General features: G+C 34.5%; 2 protein-coding genes across 2 annotated transcripts in view; one reads left to right on the top strand and one right to left on the bottom strand.

Annotated features, from left to right (window-relative positions):
* Positions 1-10439, top strand: part of LOC144438551 (P protein-like) — a 42090-nt gene extending 31651 nt beyond the window's left edge. The window contains exons 15-19 of the mRNA XM_078127630.1: positions 1251-1378; positions 1954-2013; positions 2561-2665; positions 3111-3292; positions 4265-10439. Coding sequence (XP_077983756.1) covers positions 1251-1378; positions 1954-2013; positions 2561-2665; positions 3111-3292; positions 4265-4352 — 563 coding nt within the window. The 3' untranslated portion in view covers positions 4353-10439. The remainder of the gene's footprint in view (positions 1-1250; positions 1379-1953; positions 2014-2560; positions 2666-3110; positions 3293-4264) is intronic.
* Positions 10440-15034: 4595 nt separating this feature from the next.
* Positions 15035-16579, bottom strand: LOC144439016 (neurotensin receptor type 1-like). Its single transcript, XM_078128256.1, has one exon. It carries the CDS (start codon positions 16423-16425, stop codon positions 15220-15222), a length of 1206 nt encoding a protein of 401 aa, XP_077984382.1. The 5' UTR covers positions 16426-16579; the 3' UTR covers positions 15035-15219.
* Positions 16580-20113: the final 3534 nt, after the last annotated feature.

The raw sequence follows: 20113 nt of genomic DNA, 5'->3' as shown, positions 1-20113 counted from the left end.
ATTTCATGCAAATTAGAAGTTCCCCTGGCATTTCATGCAAATTAGAAGTTCCCCTGGCATTTCATGCACACATAAAGAGGCCATAAAACTGTTCTTATCAAACCATGAAATGTAATACAAGTCTCTGCTGTTCCAGCCTGCTGTGCCAAGTGTTATTTTATCCAATTCATTTGTTTACATTCCTTGTTTGTAACAGGTTCCGTCCATCCATGGTCTGATGTCAGCAGTTGTACATTTTGAAGAATGAAAGATGCAGGGCTCATTACCTTCAAATAAAACAATCATAAATATTTATATTTTGCTATTGATTATGCATGTCTGCTGACTGCCATGAAACAATCTGAGTTCATGGCACAGACATCCACTAAACAATAAATAAGGAACAAGTTTTAGTCATATGCAGTGTAAGTGATATAAAAATCATTCAATAATTCCCCATAACCCACACTGTACAAACATGTCTTTACTTCCTAGAGTAACGTTCCCTTAACAATACAGGCAAGAGATGTATCTTTTTTTCCTTTGCTTTTCACCTATAAGGGGGAACCTTATCAAATGTTTACTCACATATGAAGATTTTTAACATCAAGTAATTTGCACACACACAAAAAAACTACTAAAGAGAATATTAGTTTTTGAAAAAGATTTCTGGAATAAAAAGGAAATAGAATATTATAGAATATATTATTTATGGTTTCAAGAATATATAACAGTACACATCAGTTACTTTGGAATTGTAAATTGAAAACGAATGGGACGTTTCGATCTGTCTACTACAGACTTCGATCACGCAATGATTTAATTATTCAAAGAGAGACATCAATGCAGAATAATAGGGAACTTGCAAAACCGCCATGTTGAATGTTGCATCATGGGAAATGTGATAATAAATACTAATCAAATAGTATTGTAAACAATAATGTTACATTGTTTTTAACCACAAATAATCAATTCATAGTCACCCTGACCTTTGAGGGAGGTTTATTTGACCGGTAGCGCAAGATTAGGTATTACGATAACCACAGATAATCCCATAGTACTTTGCATCTGAGCATGCTCAGTCTGGATTGCAAGTTCCCTAATAAATTATTGCACGATCGAGGTCCGTAGTAGACGTATCGAAACATCGCATTCGTTACCAATTTACCGCTCCAAAGTAACTATATTGTATTGTCCCACTAGTAAAAAACGCCATCATATACTACTCACTTTGGCAGAAATTTTGATTCTATTTTAAACTGTTCCTGTAGGTTGGATAGCTGTGATTGGTGCTATGTGGATGCTGGTCATTACTGATATAGCTCATTTAGAGAGTGTCTTTGAAAGAATAGAGTGGGCAACGTTACTCTTCTTTGCAGCTCTATTTGTGTTGATGGAGGTAGGTCACTTAATATTGAAGATATACAAAGATGTACAATATACAAGAAATGTTGTCAATGGAGATGTTTTATAACTTCTAAATTAAAGCTACACTAGATCTAACTGGAATAATATTGTATGATGAAAACTCATCTGTGCAAAAGTTCAGTCTAAGTTAATGGATTAAACTCGTTAACTTGGAGTATTATTGTTTTGATCAGACAACTAACAGTATAATAACTGAAAATTGTTAATATACCAGTAATTAGACATTGTACATGTTAATTACAGGCCAATTTTAGAGTAGATTATTACATATGTTTATCCGAAACAACAATTTCCGTAAAAATGACACTATGTGACATGCTTTCATGTAGAATGAACAATTGCGTTCTCATTTGCATATCATTTGAATGCATGAATGCAGTAATGTTTTCGGTATTGCACTGCAGTGCGAATACCACGAGTATGCGTGTGCACTGGTGCAAGTAATCACTGGTACACATGTAATAAATGAACAAAACATCACAGTCAAGGGCTAAGTTGCCATATAACAGAATTGTTTTTATACTTTCCATTTTTTTTTCACCCTAGGGTTTGACTTATCTAGGACTGATCGATTTCATTGGTGATGCCGTCTCTGATCTTATTGCTGTAAGTGAACAATTCAATTATCAGCTGGATGCTTTGTCAGGGTTTTTGTCATGAAATTTGTCAGTTATAACTGTTCACAAGTTGATTGTGGTATTGTTGCCTAAGGAGAGTCACGTGACGATGGTTGAATGGTTAGAGTCGATTGCTTCAATTCTACAGGTTGTAGGTTTGAGCTGTTTTGTTGCTGCTCTTTGTTTGTTTGTGAATGGCGACAGTTGTTCCCAGTCAACATAGCTGTATAATTGAGGACCTGGTAGGATATAGGTTGCAAAGTGAGTGCTTTTAAATCCAGTGTGGTCATAGAGGTTGCAATGGTTTGCATGCTAAGCTGGGAGTTGAGGAAGTATAAAGAACCATTGTGCAATTATAATACAGGTCTATGCCAGGAGTGAGAATTGTAAAAACTAAGTCTGCTTATGTAGGTAGTGGGTGGTTACATAAAGCAGACCAACAACTGGATGTTTCAGCCTATAGTAGTACAGTGTAAGAAAAAAGAGCAGACCGCCAGCATATTCTAACTTTTAATATTTGTATTATGTATTGACAGAGTGTGCCATTAGAGTATCAATTGATGGTCGCCATTATTACCATTGTGTGGGTCTCAGCTATAGCGTCTTCCTTTATTGACAATATTCCATTTACAACAGCTATGGTAAGTAGAGTTGTATTAACATGACTGAAAAAAATTGTTTACTGTGTTGAACTTCGGAACTTAGTAAAATTGATTTAAAAGACTCTTGTTCACACTGAACACTCAAGTATAAGAAATAATAGATTAATAAAATTCATTTTTTTCTGACTATATATGAAAGTATGAATGTAGTGTAAAAACAATAAATTGTATTATGTATTTTCTCCTCTCTATTTAATATTTTGTATCTTAACACTAACAGCTTATTAAAAACTCGGTATGAGAGTGTATACCACCAGATTTGTGTCAGACATTTGAAAATGGACATAGCCTAAACACAGAATGTATTTGATTATGTACAACTTTGATAACATTTCTTGCATATATTTTTACGGACAGTGTTGTGACAGCCAAGTAAAAATCATAGTTTCTGTCATACTTAATGTCTGTACATATTTTCCTTCAGATCCCAATCATTATCAATGTCAGTGTGAGTAACAACTTACCATTGAAACCACTGGTGTGGTCACTTGCCTATGGTGCATGTCTGGGTGGTAATGGTACATTGATTGGTGCCTCCGCTAATGTGGTGTGTGCTGGTATTGCTGAACAACATGGATATACTATTACATTCAATCAGTTCTTCAAGTAAGTCTATGTATATACATACATACATACATGTAGAGTAATGTCCAAACTTTTATGTAGCCAGGACACAACTGCAGCCTTGCCTTGCAGTGTTGTCATATAGGATTGATTGATTCACTGGCTCTGACTGACTGACTGACTGACTGACTGACTGACGGACTGACTGACTGTGACTTACTGACTGACTGACTGACTGACTGACTGATTGATTGATTGATTGATTGATTGATCCATTGATTGATTGATTGATTGACTGATTGATTGATTGATTGATTGATTGATTGATCCATTGATTGATTGATTGATTGATTGATTGATCGATCGATCGATCGATTGAGGTATTGATTGGTTGATTGATTGATTGATTGATTGATTGATTGATTGATTAAGCCATTGCCTGATTGATTGATTGATTGATTGATTGATTGATTGATTGATTGATTGATTGATTGATTGAGATATTGATTGATTGATTGGTTGATTGATTGATTGATTGATTGATTGATTGAATAATCTATTCATTAACTAGGCGTTGATAATTGATAATTTAGCTGATAACACTCAATATTTTAAGAATGCTAATTTGTTTTAAAAGGGGACCAAAGGCATGAATTTCTTTCTGCTTAGGGACCCAGAAATACTTTACATTTCTCAAAACAATGCCCACATAGTGCTGAGGCCAGCTGTGAGAACAAAGAGAAGCTCCTAACATTGTTTCTATCCCCATAATGCCTCTTCCCAGCGTACAGCAGACCTTTTCTAAACCAGATTTGAACAAATTTTACAACCCTATATTTAGCAGAGAGGTTGTAAGATCAAGGGTTGGTGACACAAGATTTTACTTGGTTCCATAAGCATAAAGAATGCAGTTACGATAAAGTCAGCCTCATGCACCTTTGTTCTCCTTTAAAGTTAGTTTGCATTTCTGAATTTGCTGAAATCGTTTACTGTTATGATTCATTATATTTGCAGGGTTGGTTTCCCTATGATGTTAGTGACAACGTTTGTAGCTATGATCTATCTATTAATCTGCCATGTGGCTCTGGATTGGAATTACTGAACACATCATATCCTACAGATGATATAAAAACAACAACAATATTTTGACTGTGGATTCTGAAAGATTGCAAGGAAGTCTTCGTACGGATTTCTAAAAACAGTTTGTACAAGAATTCTGAAGAATCAAAGAATGAAAGATGCGTCTAGTTGCAGCTGAAAAAAAAAGCAATAAGTGTTGACAGGTGATAATCGCTAAAAATGTTGATCAGGAGAATCAGAGAGAGGCAGACAATGATGCAAGCCTAGACATAGAGTAGTCACTCACAGTAGGTGGTGCATATCCAGAATAAGTTAGAGGGTCTAACTGAAGCTTTTAACTCCCTAGCTTGAATACAAAATATGTATATGTTGTGTATAGTTTAGTCTTTAAACCACTGTGCTTGGCACTCTTGACTTGCTAAATGTTCAAATGACATATCCTAGACAAAAAACGAACAAAATAAACAAAAATATATCCTGTGTAAATCTGTTACTTAATGTGTACTATAGTGGTATTTTTACAGCCTGCACAATCATCATGTCATAAATCTACCCATCCTTTCATATCATACTGAACAATGAACTTAAGATTAAGAAGTATGTATAGCACTGACATGTATTTTTTACAAAAAAAACAACAGCAACCAAAGTCACTGTTGTATTTCCCATAGAGTCACAGTTGTTGGTGACACTCACGTTATCTCAATTTCATATTGTAACATTGTCATTGTGGGCACTATTGTCATATCTGCTTCACTAAAGTGTGGCACTATCGCTTGGGACACTCTTATAATATCTCCCTCCCAAAAGTGTGACACTGGGGGCACAAGTAATATCTGCTTCTCGAAAGTGTGGCACTGTCATTGGAGGCACTCTTGTAATGTCTGCCTCACACAAGTGTGACGGTGATGTTTGCAGAGCTCTTGTAATCTCTCTTTCGCATGACTGACACAGATTACCACCAACAATTGTATCTTATTAGTCTAGATTTGGTGTATATAGGTAGAGTTAGTGTTAGAATAATAACCACCCTTTCTATGAAATTGCCATTAATGAACACAAAAAATTAACAAAGAAATGCTGCATAAATTTGTACTTATATCTATGTTTTAAATCCCCAGAATAGTTGCATATAGGTACTGTGTGCTAGACTCTCGCAACTCAAATATCTATCCTCAGGTATAAAACTGATAAGAAATATGTAGTGCTATAAGGATTTACAATGGCTGGTATCAGAATGGTTTGGATTCTTTTTAGAGTGGGTACTTGGAAACAGTCTGCCAAGTACCTAAGCTCACCAGTAGTGTAAAGGGGAGCTTTGAAACCACTTGAACAATTTCTCATAGATGCACGCTAAGGGATTTTTGAGACTGCTTTATTTTAATAATGCTGATTAAGGGTTTCTTGAAACTGCCTCATTTTAATAGATGCCCAGTCCTGCAACTGTAGGGGTTTCTTGAAACTGTCTCATTTAGATGTCAAGTCCTGCAACTGTAAGGGTTTCTTGACATTTCTTCATGTTGTTGGTGTAGTGCTGGAAGGGTTTCTTAAAACTGTGTCAGTTAGATGCTTTATTGTTACAGTTAGGGTTTCCCGAATCTAAATCATTTACATGAAGTACTGTAAGGGTTTTTTGAAACTGTCATTAGATAAGTCATTTTTAGCTGTTAGGGTCTCTTGAAACTGCTCTATTTACATGCAGCACTGCAAGGGTTTCTTGAATCTGCATTACCGAGGTCATTCACTGTAACGGTTTCTGCATTCACAATCCTAGCAGCCAATTGTACTTCATACTTAGGATCCTGATAGCCAACTCAAAAAGGTATATGCAGTATGCACAAAGAGTCGTAAATTAATGTCGCTCTCAACTTCTATGGTAGTCACAAGAAACAAAACAGTAAGTTATGAGGGCATTTTGAAGTTATTTTTATCATTATTGATACTTATTTTTTAGATGCATAGAACTAGTCAAAATGAGTTTTAGATAAAACAAAGAGAGATATATATATAAAGTGTGCCACTATGTGTTAAACAAGAGCATCATGATTTATATATACCACTGACAAGCTAAGAGATTTGCTACGTAGACACAGATGACTTTGATGTGTACATAAACAAAGAAACCGCACCTGCTTCAATGATTATAGTAAGGGACGGTCGCACAATATTGCACAAGCTCAACAAATGAACACCTCTTTTAGGTGAAAACCCCTCCCCCCTAAAGAAATGTTCACAAGTGCAACATCAAATGTTTATATATGATGTAAACAATGATAAAAACTGTAGTGGTCACACCACTATGATGGATGTAATGTAAAAAATATTATTGTAAACACATTAAAATACTACCAGAAACCCAGCACCATGTATCTCACTTTAGAAGTAAATTTTAATCAACTTATCACATCTCAGTAGTAAATACAAAAGCTGTTATCATTGATGGAGTGAAAGTTTTCCATCAAAATTTGGTTAGAAGTGCGAAAATGAAGTTCAGCAAATGCCAGACCCCCTTTCCCCCTAAACAAACAAAGTTGACATGTTGAGCTCGTGTGACATTGTGCAATTGACTCTAAATATATGGATAGTAAGTCATAACAGATTGAAAATTGTAGTATCAATTTTACATTTTAGCTAACTGTATACTATCTTCAGCGGTATCTAGAGAATGAATTGGTCAGTTAATTTGCAGACTACAATGCAAGGAATTTATTCAGCTTCCAATACAACTGAATCAATTGTTGATTTTAGGGATGCACTTAAATGACAATGGGCCCTACAGTCTTCCAAACTTTGTATCAGACAGAGCCCAACTACAAAGACTTTGTTAAACATGAGTTGTACCCTACTGTCTGTAGTCTTGTTACCTACATGTGTTAGAATTCCAAAATACAATAACAATATCTGTTGGGCCCAATCGTGTTTTATCATGTCACCTCTAATAATAATTCTAGGAGGTTTATTCATAAAGAGATGGCCCTTTCATTTTGTCAACTCAAAAGAATGACCTAAATGGTCGGGTTGATTTAAGAAACTATATCAGGTAGTTATTTCATAAACATTTGCTTAAGTGGTCCTGTAAATTTTAGTCTCTTCTGTAAGCAGTTGTCAATTCATAAAGACTAGCATAGGGGATCCAGTGACTGTCAATTGCTAGCCTATGTGGTCAGTACGTATTAAAAGACTAACTACAGTCCCACTATCATATAGGGACTGTGGACTAGCCTTGGGGTCTAATGACTTTCAATCATTTGCCTATGAGGTTAACTCATAAAGACTTAATAAGAGCGGCTAACAACTTTCAATTGCTAGCCTATGAGGTCAACTCATAAAGACTACCCTAGAGGGTCTAAAACTTCCAATTGCTAGCCTATGTGGTCATCTCATAAAGACTAGCCTAGGAAGCCCAGTGACTGCCATTTGTTAGGCTATGCAGTCAACTCATAAAGACTATACCTCAGCTGGTCTTAGTTACTTTAAGTCAATAATCAAGGAGACTAGGTATCCATTTAGTAATGATAAGTCCAAGTCCAGATGGTCTATCAATTTGTCATAAATCTGTAGTTGACCATGTAATTTTTGTCCATAGTTTAAGTTTTGTCTTCATGTTAATGAGTGTTGATGAATGGTTTTATGAGAAACTTTACGTAACCAGAATGTTAATCATAACACTGCGATTAGTGCAAGTGCTGATCGCTCAGTTGCTTTTGGCCACTTACCTAGGTAGTCATATTATTTGGTGTGCCATCATTCATCACAGTACATGATTGACATACCTCCTCAGCATGTTGTATATTGGTTGTTGAGTAGGAGCAATCAGTACTGGTGTTCTATCATAGACCAAGCTGTTATGAAATAATGTGTGATGAGAAAATGATGTGTACAAATATAAACTTTATTGGTAAAACCAAATTTTTTTGTAAATGTTCAGTGTTGTGATATTTGTTGTGTGCATATCAATTTTTGAAATTAATAACTTCAAGTTTTACTAATTAGAAACATGAAAAAAAAGGAAGAATTTGCACCAGGAGCATGATGTAGAAATTTTTCGAAGTGTGATTTTGAAAGTGATTTAAGTAAAAAAAAAATGATCAATTATGATATTTGACCATTTTACTGATATTTGCCATTTAGAATAATCAGATTGCGATAAATTGCAGCTGTTGTTACATGTACGTTACAATCATGCCATCGTAATGAAATGTATTTATCTTCTTTGAAGAGTCTGATTTAAGGGTACCTTACCAATGTCAAATATGTAACATAGTTTTTATGAGTGCTTTTAAAATTGAGAGATGGTATTGAAACAGCAAAAATGGTCAATTTGTTATGTATAGACTTACAATATACAAGTACAGTACTAAAAAGATGTCAAATGTAATGAATCTTAATGTGCCAATTTTTTTTTCAGCAAGTTTGTGTTGCGTAAAATTACTTGATAATGTCAAGAATGTGTGTTGTGTAAAATTGCCTGACAGGGCTCAAAATTAATGTTTTTCTTTGGTACTTCATGTGGGCGACCAATTTCAGAAATTGGTAGCCCAAGGATGGTGACCAATAGTTCTATATTCCTAAATACTTTTATGTCAGTAGATCTTCCATCCTTTAAATCTTTGCAGCTGCAAATGATGGTAGCCCTATGACAAGAAATGGTAGTCTGTGGACACGGGAGTACTGTTAATTTTTAGCCCTGCTAATTATCGTATTGCAGGGTTCATAAATTCCTGGAAAGTCATGGAATTTCAAAGGACTGCTGGCAACTCCTGGAAAATTGATCAACTGATTAATCGACATTATTGTCATTAAGTGTCAGTTAGATAGGTGAGATGTATGTATTGAAAAACAAGTACGTCAACAAATAAAATATATTCCACTGGTCAACATTCCAGGAAAACGACCAAAGTTGATCAATGAATACTCTTGGAAAATTGATGGAAAATCCTGGAATTTCATTTGACTTGAGGTGTATGAACCCTGCCTGTATTGTAATGTTCAGTCAACCGGGATGTACAGCTGGGAGGTATGTTATATATCACAGTTTCTGAATTGATGCATATAATTGTATATATGTATAATTGAAGTTAGTAGGTTTTCCAACTTCATGGAAACCAGAAATAATTTTTATGAGGAAAACATATAATATAATCATGAATGATATGAGGATATTTGTATTGTTTTGGTTGGTTTGTCTTTGTAAGTTATACAAAGCAGTAACCTAATTTAAAGGAAAGATTACACAAAATATAACCTTCAGTGACAATTTACACTGTAATTTCAATTTACTGGTACTCAATTTTCAAACAGAGCATGATGAGAAATTATCAAGATGAATTTGTTTTATCCATACAATTGGCCTTTCCAAAATTTGCCATGGTGGCACTGTACTTCCTGTTTGTGTGTACCTTGTGGGTATACATGGTATAGGTTACATGATTAATCATAAAGAACTGCTGCTTTCCTCAATGCCTGAACAATATGAAAATATCCCTGATGTACACTTCTACAGAATAACAGAAGAAAAGATCTTAAGAAACAGTAGTATGAAGTGATGATTCCTCCAATTTGAGCAAGGGCACTGTATTCTCAATTTACTGTTTGCAGTCTGGAATTGCCCTATTGATCATTTACCTTGGAATGATTCAATTTTGAAATGATAATCTCACATTTAGAAGTGGGAATGTTTCCTCAACCCATCTGGACCTCTTAAGTTGGCTGAACATCATACATGTGAATAATGTATATGTTGTTTCATAATACAGAGAAGAATTTATATGTTGTCTACTAGAGCAGATGACTTTTTAGCATAGAACAAGAAAGCTTCAATAATTTAAAGAAATTTTAGCATGACATTGTTATATATTTTGCAGCCTAGAATGTTTGTAAAACAATAATTACTTGTGTTGTACTACCCAGAACAGTTTCGCGATAGAATTACAATTTCATATATAAATGAAACAGAGTGTGAATTTCTCTAGAAAAAAAACTGAACTGTGAATTGAATTCCTTTAGTGATCGAGTGATTTGCACGTGGTAACGGGGGCAAGATATGAACAACTCGTGGAGTGTACTAAATAAGAATTTGGCAGAATTTATTCAACAGAATTGCATATGTTTTGCTGAGTGTTTTTCATTTAATTTTGAAATAAAAGTTATTTTGTTTTTCATATATTGTGTGAGTTTTGATTGTGAGACATAGGATTGCATGTTGTAAGTGAATTTATTTATTCATTGATAACAGAATTGAGATAAGAAAGAATACGAGCTACCTGTGCCCATGTATGGAAGATTTCTTTAGGAATAATTCCATATCTACTGTTTGTAAATTCAAAATAAATACAAAGTTAGATAGTCAAATTAGTCTAATTAATATGTACCTTCCCCAAATTCCATTTTCTAAAATCCCCTGGGAACCGATTTATAAAATGTGACACCCATTCCCCGGCCCTTCTCCTTGTAATTACTGAATTACTAATCATGAATGGCGGTTGTCAGGAGCAACGTACCATTATAAAGCGAATATATCATGATATGATAAACTCGACTTCGTTAATAATTGGTTTGGGTGAAACGTTAAAAATAAAACTAAGTTGATACCTCTTCACAGGCAAATAAAAAAATCTAAGAGTTCGATCACACATTTGTTCCCCTCAGGAAACTTTAAATACCGGTTTGAATAATAATTATGATCTTTCCACAACAGTTACTCTATGGAGTAATGGATAAGAAGAGGTGAGTCTCTCGACTACAAAGTCCTGGGTTCGAATCCTGTCCGAGGCAGACCGACAAGGTGAGTAATTTGATAACGAAATTACATTTTACAATAAGTTATGGTAAGGTTAAAAGCTAGGTAGAACTTGTGAGCAAGTGGAGAGCAGTGAAAGTGGTGCTGAGGTTCCGAAAGCCCCCATCACCTTTTACTTAACCTTTTCAAAACTCTTGCTCCCACCCCCACCCCCATCCCCACCCCAACCCCAAAACTTTTAGATCGTAATATTTACTCTAATTTGCATAAGATTGACCATTGCCTGCACATTTCATGAATTGAACAGTTTCACCCGCTCGATGGGGTGTAATATAAATACATAGTCACTCTTCATAAAACGTAGCAACATCGTCTTTAAAGCTGCACTAACAGTAACTGAGACCTTTTTTGAAGCCGCTTTGTTAGCTATACTTAATTACTCGTAATATCATACATCCTGAACTGTCTCGCATCACCTGTGGGTAAATATATTTGTGTAGCTTTACATATAGCATGGTAGAATAAATCCAATCAAATTGATGTTTAGCCCGCATCCAAACAACAGCACGATTTCATGGTTAACCACAGCATCTTCTGCCGTCATTTGGCAGTGTCGCGGAAGAAATAACAGCTTTGGTTTGCGAGAATGTACTTATTGAAATACTTAGATAAATTTGGAATGTAATTAACATGTACGATGTCTAACTATTGGTATTTCAACAATTTCCAGTGAATTTGATTTTGTAATCCATGTCCTACATCTGGACAGTATTAACACAAAGCATAATACTTCAATATTTATCATAATATTCAATATTGTGGTTGTCTGATCGAGAAATGATACTCGAGTTACACCAGTACAATTTTAACATTAAAAACCACAAGCATTTGCTCAAGATTCAAACTTGCCACTACACTACATACAGATATTATTGACCACTAATGACAAAATACAATGTCTTTTTATATATGATTGACCAATTTTTACTGACTATATCTTGGTTATTTGGTTATTTAATGAAAACAGTAAAAAGGGTTCATATATAACAGTTTGCATTATATATATATATATATATATATATATATATATATATATATATATATATATATATATATATATATATATATATATATATATATATATATATATATCAGTTTGCACAATTTAGAGTTTTCCTAGTTCAGCCTTTTGGCTATAGATAAACCAATTTACGGGGACATTTTTGTGTTTGTATCTTATTCTCTGTTACTGGAATTGCTTTGTCGCTGATAGAGGAGAAATTCGATTACTTATTTGATAAAAAAAGACATGCATTTCTAATAACGTCATCCGCAAATATTGACGTTGTTGATCAATGCTCGTTATACAATAGTACTGTACCTCGATCGATTTTATCAAAATTTGTTTTAGGTGTACTTGAGAGAATCTTTTGTACAGTATGGGCTTCTTTCAACTGGGACGTACTTGCAACTCATTCAATATTCATCTAATTCATCGAAAACGAAGAAGTGTGACAAACACTTTCCTCGTTAATCACCTCATAAAGCAATTCCTATATACATGTACGATAATGACTAATTTATATTTTTTTGTAAGGATGACAATATAATACCCTTTTTTCTTGCATTGTTTTAAAAGAATGCTTTGTAAAAGTATTAAAATCACCATATCAAACAGATCTCTATGAATATCAATAACAAGTCAAATATAGTAAATGCCGATCAAAACTTGGCATTATGCATGATTCCTTGCAGTAAAATCATATCCACGACAATACAAACTTTGGAAATATTGTAAATAATTTTTTTTTTAAAACCTCGCCTATTCGCCATATTTCGTGATGACGTCACAGCGGACACACCCATTTCCATCAGGAATACACCAGTCAAAACCCCATTACCACGGCCATGAAACATGCACCCATCAGCAGCCCATCTTTTAAGCTCATCACCATACACACACCATCACGTTGTGTTTGGTCCATACACGACATACACACTCATCACTGAGTACTGAGTATGGTACACAGCAAGTACACAGCAAGTACCCACTTCTATACACACCCCATCGATAAACTACCCACCTAAATCATGCCAGAAAAGAGTAAAGTATAGACAGATGAATTATATGGGCAATAAAATATTTCTTGAATGAGCATAAAAAATATTTTTACGAAAGTCATTTAAATAAATTATTGCAATTACAAATAAATCATATTTCATTTACAAACTTCTTCATAAATATAAAAGAATGAAAACAATGTAAAAGTAAATTTCTAGTTCAAAAACACAATTGATTATAATTGACATTATATTATATTATTTAAGTGTAAAAGCCAATTGTGGGCTTCGTTCATGTAATGATATAAGCTTACTGTGGAATAAAACCAACTTGAAAGTATACAAGGGCGCCTCCAACGGTTGGAGGTAGATGGCGAATGCAAGTAATGCCAAGTCATTATTATGCCAAGTCGATTTCATCTTATTTATTTACACTGTTTTCCCAATCCACATTTCCTTCTTTTGAAATAAAATAAAAATACAAATGTAATTAACTTCTAGGTGTTCCATGCGTATTTCTTCTTATTAAGAAGTGTAGATTGAATTAAAAATTGTATTCACCCTGTTTGGTTCTTTGGCATTTAAAGTGTGTGTTTTAATCAAAAATTAAATTCAATTACTTAGTTGGCATCCCGTCCACACAATGGGTGTGTGTGATCGTTGGGACTGCGTTATCTACTGGGACCAGAGTCACTAGTCAGTCCATATGCATTCACACTCGGCTTAAAACATACTCCAGACGTGAACCACCCTCTTGCATCACAGTAACCTAATCCGACTCTGGGCCAACTTAAACTGTTCACACCGGTTTTCCTTTTCGGTCTGATCAAGACGACTAGAATCGACTCTAGGTGAGCTTAAAGAGACCGGTGTGACATACTATTTGTCCCTATTAATTAAAAAGACATTTAATTAAAGTTCTGATCATTCCATATCTGCTTAGTTCTTTTAAATAAGGAAAGGCTGGTTTAATGTAAAAGTGCAATTATATTAACTGTTTGATCCATCCGCATTTTTTTCAAGTATATAAAAGAATAGAACTCTTTTTATAGAACTCTTCGATCTGTCAAAAATTCCTAAATATAAAATAAATAAAACCAACACAATTATCTGCATAGACCTTACCGGTATTACAAAAGCTTCGAGAGACGCTTTTTTCAGTTATTCAAGATTTCACATTCCTTTAAGAAAAAAAGTTTATTATTCAAAAGGGGGCATAAGTTACCTATTAATTCTAACACAATCTAAACGTGCTTACTGATTATCCTTCTCATTTTTACATATCGACCATCTCGCGATCAACAGATAAAAACATACCTGCCATGGCTAAACAAGCTCGAATATCGATTTGCTTAGTTAGAATATGATTGAGAGTTTTCTCAATCCAGCCTGCTATCGTGAGAAACCAATCTAGGAAAAAAAATTTGTTTGTATCTTATTCTATTATAACTATTATTGGTATTGATTTGTTACTAATAGAGGAGTCATTTCATTAATAATTTATATTAAAAAACTATCTTTGCCAATAATGTCATCCGCAAATATCGAAGTTGTTGACCAATGCTCTTGATAAGGTATAACAGTACTTCGATCGATTTTATCAAATTTTGTTTCAGGTGTAATTGAGAACTGTTGTACAGTATGAGATTCTGGGACGTACATCTAACTCATTCAATATTCATCTAACTCATCGAAAATGAAGACGTGTAGTAAAGAAATATTCACATTACCACAACATAGCAAGAAATACAACTTTTCTCGTTAATCATCTCTCATGAAGCAATCCATATATACATGTACTATAATGACTAATTTGAATACATATAATTTTTGTGAAGAACTGAAGATGATATATACTTTCTTTCTTTTTATAGTTTTCTTAAAAAAGATTCTCACATCAATAGTTCTATATCAAACAGATCACTATGAATATCAATAACAAGGCAAAATACAGTAAATGTCGATAGAAAATTGGCACTATGTATGATTCCGTACAGTCAAAACATATCGACGACACTGTAATATTGTAAATTACTTTCCTCCAGAATTTCGGGATGACGTCACAGGAAATTTTGTTCATTGGTCTTGTTTATATCCAAATTACAATGTCTTCCGTATAAACACGACTGCTGTCACATGACACTGGCTCGATAGGAATATCGTTACCGACTTTCTTGCCACTGTTTGATTTGTTATGAACATTTTCGTTCCGTACGTCGAACTGTTTCTTTGGCTTACTTTCATCCGTGCAACAAAATGCAGCAATGAAGGCTCTCCTGTAGCGTTCACTCATGGCGTTGTATATAATTGGGTTGATAACAGAATTGAGATAAGAAAGAATACGAGCTACCTGCGACCATGTATGGTAGATTTCTTCAGGAATAATTCCATATCTACTGTCTGGATCCAAGATAGGCACAAATGCAGCGAACTCAAATGGGAATAACAAGACGAAAAATAACATACTGGTGACTACTAACATACGTACAATTTGATTTCTGGCTTTGATGCTACTTTGGGTACGTTGAGAGTCGCCGAGTTGTTTATTACCTCGAGTGATCTTGATGCAGATTATCAAATTCAGAATGGCCACAACGATCATAGACAAGAAAAAGGGAAAAACATTGATAGCTTGGGCCGCATAAGCCAGTTTAGCATTGGCCGAATAACAGGAGTGAAAAGATTCAGGGAGAATAACGTCACCGACTTCTTGTGGCCATCCGATGGCTGTTACATTGTACTCTGACCATTGACCGTTGCCTAATATGGCTGGCACACTAACCCCGATGCCAAAGACCCAAGTCACCACAATCAAAATTCGAGTCCTTTTCTTGCTGCTAAAGATTTTCGCTTTTAAAGGAAACATGATGGCTATAAACCGCTCTATAGTGAATAGCGTTACGGTGAAGAGAGATACGTAGTAACACACATCAACGGTACCATTAACGACCATACAGCCAACTTCGCCCAGAGCACTCTGATCAATGACAAGCGGTGAGTCGTAATACCGTATCAACTTATCGGAGACTGCAAACGTGATGTACAGTGTGTCAGCTATGGCGAGATTGACCAAGTAATAGTTGGTAATTGTTCGCATTGATGTGATTCTTGCCACAACAAATAAGAAGGCGAAGTTTAAAAGTATACCCAAGATGAGAAGAATCGGCATCACTATGGTGACGAGTATTTCCTGATCTTTGCTGTACAGATAAATGGAAATGTCGGGATATTCACGACTGTCAGTGGAGTTTGCCAAATTGAATGTTCTGTTGCTTTCACTACTGTTGGAATCCATAGCCCAGTCTTCTCAGTGATTTTGACAATTTTTTCCCTCAAGACGATTAAAAGTCTTCACTATTCTCATTCGAAGAATTCATCCTTGGTCCGTAAATCTATAATTCACTGTGTTGCCATAGATACATAATTGTTATCGACTTTCCATCTGCCAAACAAAAGATCGAAAACAAGACCGCTGTCAAATCTCATTTATATTTCCAAAATGGCTAATGTGAAGTAGCATATGCTGACACGATTACAACATATGTTATACATCATAAAACCAACAAACTGGAGTTTACTCTACAAACAATTTCGTTCAATCGCATCAAAAGGCTTAGCTAAGGTCAGCAGTAAATAACAAGCTCATCCCATATGTCATAGCTTAGTCATCAAATTACTCTTTTCATCTGCTGTACGTTGACCGAAATGTTGATATGCTGTTTATTGTACATACTAGATGGAAATTATTCTTTCCACAATTATAAATTCATAAGTAGACGTGCTTATGCAATTATTGCTACACATACATAAACAGCCACACAAATACCCACTCTCACAATGAATGAAATATCAAGGTCAATGTCTGGTGTATAATACCGAGATACAAGGGGTGCTTTTTGGATGACAAACACGATACTTCGATCTTGTACGCACAGGAAGCCCAGGAACCGTGTTAGAAAAAATAAATAAACAAACAAAGTTTCCGAACGAGCGAACAAAATATGCATGGGTAAATGAAATATCATTTTAAACTCGTGAATATCTATCTATATACATTGTACTAATAATATACTACGTTAACTTTCTATAATATACTATCCCTACATATGGATGAGTATATATAGAAACATAGTATTATTTCAATAGTGTACAGGCCCTTATATACATATATACAAACATGTATATAGATAGCTGTTCATGAGTTTAAAATGATATTTCATTTACCCATGCACATTTTGTTTGTTTGTTTGATTGTTAATTCGTTCGTTCGTTCGTCTATTGTTTGTTTTTTTTTTTTTTTTAACACGGTTCCCTGTGGTATACGCTCTTACCCTTCCCAAGTTCCAAAGACCAGGTTGAATTGAGCGTTTTTGTCTCACACCAGAGTTCACGTGATAAGGGGAAAAGTACTTCCTAACATGGACATTTCTGGACAGCAACGAAGTTGTGTTAGAGGGCCCCTAGGTACCAGCCAGGTTTTAGCAACGTGGAACCCCGAGACGCAAGTGTGTGAATCGGGCTTTACAGTTTCAATGTGCATGTGCAGCTTGGGTATATTATGATATTATTTGGAGTGGTGTGATCTGTTGATTGAATAAATTTGGTGTGTGGCTCATAATACAACTAATGTCAACACTCAACAATTCATCATCATATGGGTGAAAGCAACATAAACAAATTGACGTCAAAGTCATCAGTACGTCATCAGTGAAAATGACACCAAATGAACACAGTCTTGCATAGTTGTCATAACATTGGGGTCTAAAGGAATGCTGGAAAAATGATTGATGAGTTAATGATTGTACGCGTCATTTCAAGAGATAGGCTCATGGTAATGACAGCATATTCACTAATATAAATCTTCATCTCCTTACCAAGTTTTAAGCAAAATATATATCAGCATGCAGCAGACAACTTACATCAGCAAACTTAGCAGGAGTCCGCCATAATGACCATACAGATCTACATAATATATCGATCATTACTACATCACTATCAAAATACACTCTCCCTCTCCCTCTCTCTCCCCCCCCCCCTCTCTCTCTCTCTCTCTCTCTCTCTCTCCCTCCTCTCTCTCTCTCTCTCTCTCTCTCTCTCTCTCTCTCTCTCTCTCTCTCTCTCTCTCTCTCTCTCTCTCTCTCTCTCTCTCTCTCTCTCTCTCTCTCTCTCTCCTATCAAGTTGCCAACATGTAAAATGTTTGCACAATATTTTGTAAGGTTTGTCTCAATGAGTAAACGAAACAATGCCTGATGGTTGAAAAATAATCAACTTGATTATATCTCGACTTCTCAATACATGTGATATATACGCATCTAAGTGTGAAATCCTATGACAGGTTTCACGTGCAAATGGAAATGATAGACGATGACGCAAGGGTTATGTTTAAGTTCCCTTTATTGATAATGTTATTCCAAACACGGGGTAGTAATCCACGGCATTGTCAACAAACCATGATGACAGTTACAATTAAGAAGTACATAGCCACTCGTCATAGAACGTAAAATTAATTAACGTCCTAAAAGCTCGGCAAATTCATTAACATTAATACTTGGTTTATCAGCGTGTTTGTCAGTTTTTGACAGATCGATTTACTACATTGATTGGTTGATTCAGTAATTAATTAATGTGATTAATTTATTCATCGTGCGAGTCATCAACAAAAATATGAATTTTCCACCAAAGAAGTACATTTTATTGATTAATTTACACTGACCAATGGTGATATCATAAATTCGAAATTGAGGACTAAAACAACCCCCAGTGTTATGTACACTAGACCTAATGGTCCGTTATAATTACTATAGCCTACATGTGATTCCTGACGATTTTTGAAATCAGATAAATGCTGTAATTAAAGAATGACATTATTCATTACATTAATTGTAAATTGTTCTTTCTCATGAATGTTGCGACAAAATTGTTATCTTCACAGACGAGTGCGAGGTACAATGTATTTATTTCCATGTTATTGTTCAATATGGAGACTACTATTTCAAAATAAACAGTTTCGTTGTTTTAACGATATTGATAATTTGACGTTTAAATCTATCATCAGATTTATAACCGACGTATGGCTTGATTTCATAATCATGATCTCTATTCACACGATAAAACGTGATGTCTTAATAGCTGAGATAGAATTGCTTTTGCTATAACTATACATATCGAGTGTAAATCATGTGTACATTTGGAGTTAATAAAAAATTGAATGAATTATAATAATGTTATATATTTATGCATGATACGATGTTCTGTGTTAACAAATACTTCCATTTTCTGTCATACTTGAGATGAAAACACGTCGCTCAAACTGAACTGGTTTTATAAGTATATATATATATATATATATATATATATATATATATATATATATATATATATATATATATATATATATATACAGTCCATTGAAAGCATGCCAGAACATGAACAGATCATAATTTATAGACATTAATGTTGAATATAGAAATCATACATTATGGAGAAGTAAGGTAAATGAAAATTATTTTGCATACAAAAAAGGTAAACAAAAGACATTATATAATGTATATAAATATATATTTAGCTAATTAAGTATTACTAATTCAACTGTTTCATTCCCGGAGTCTGACTTTACTTTACCAATACTTTAGAAAAAATATAACTATAAAACATCATGTGCTTCAATGAAATAAGACAGTATTTACATATTTACCTTATATGGTAATACTTCTACTGGTGAAATGGAGCATTGATTGATTCAAAATTTAATTTGCTACAGAGACATACGGATCAGGGTAGTATACTCCAAAATGGTACTACACTCATAACAAGCGCCATCTTGCGACCATTGTAGTATTTACCAGTATAACGTGTAGGAATTATTATTACAGCGAACATATACGATTGCAACTTGTTGCAGTTTTAACATATACAGGGTTATCTTGTTAGTTAATGTATATCACCAATATCAGGACAGGACAGGGGACATTTCAACTTTGAA

Source organism: Glandiceps talaboti, chromosome 8, assembly GCF_964340395.1.
Source record: "Glandiceps talaboti chromosome 8, keGlaTala1.1, whole genome shotgun sequence".
Classification (NCBI taxonomy): Eukaryota; Metazoa; Hemichordata; class Enteropneusta; family Spengelidae; genus Glandiceps; species Glandiceps talaboti.
The sequence above is the reverse complement of the archived record's forward strand: the minus strand, read 5'-3'. Positions and strand labels throughout refer to the sequence as shown.

Excerpts from the sequence above, each read along its gene's own strand:
- LOC144439016 (XM_078128256.1), bottom strand. The coding sequence starts at position 16,425 with ATGGATTCCAACAGTAGTGAAAGCAACAGAACATTCAATTTGGCAAAC.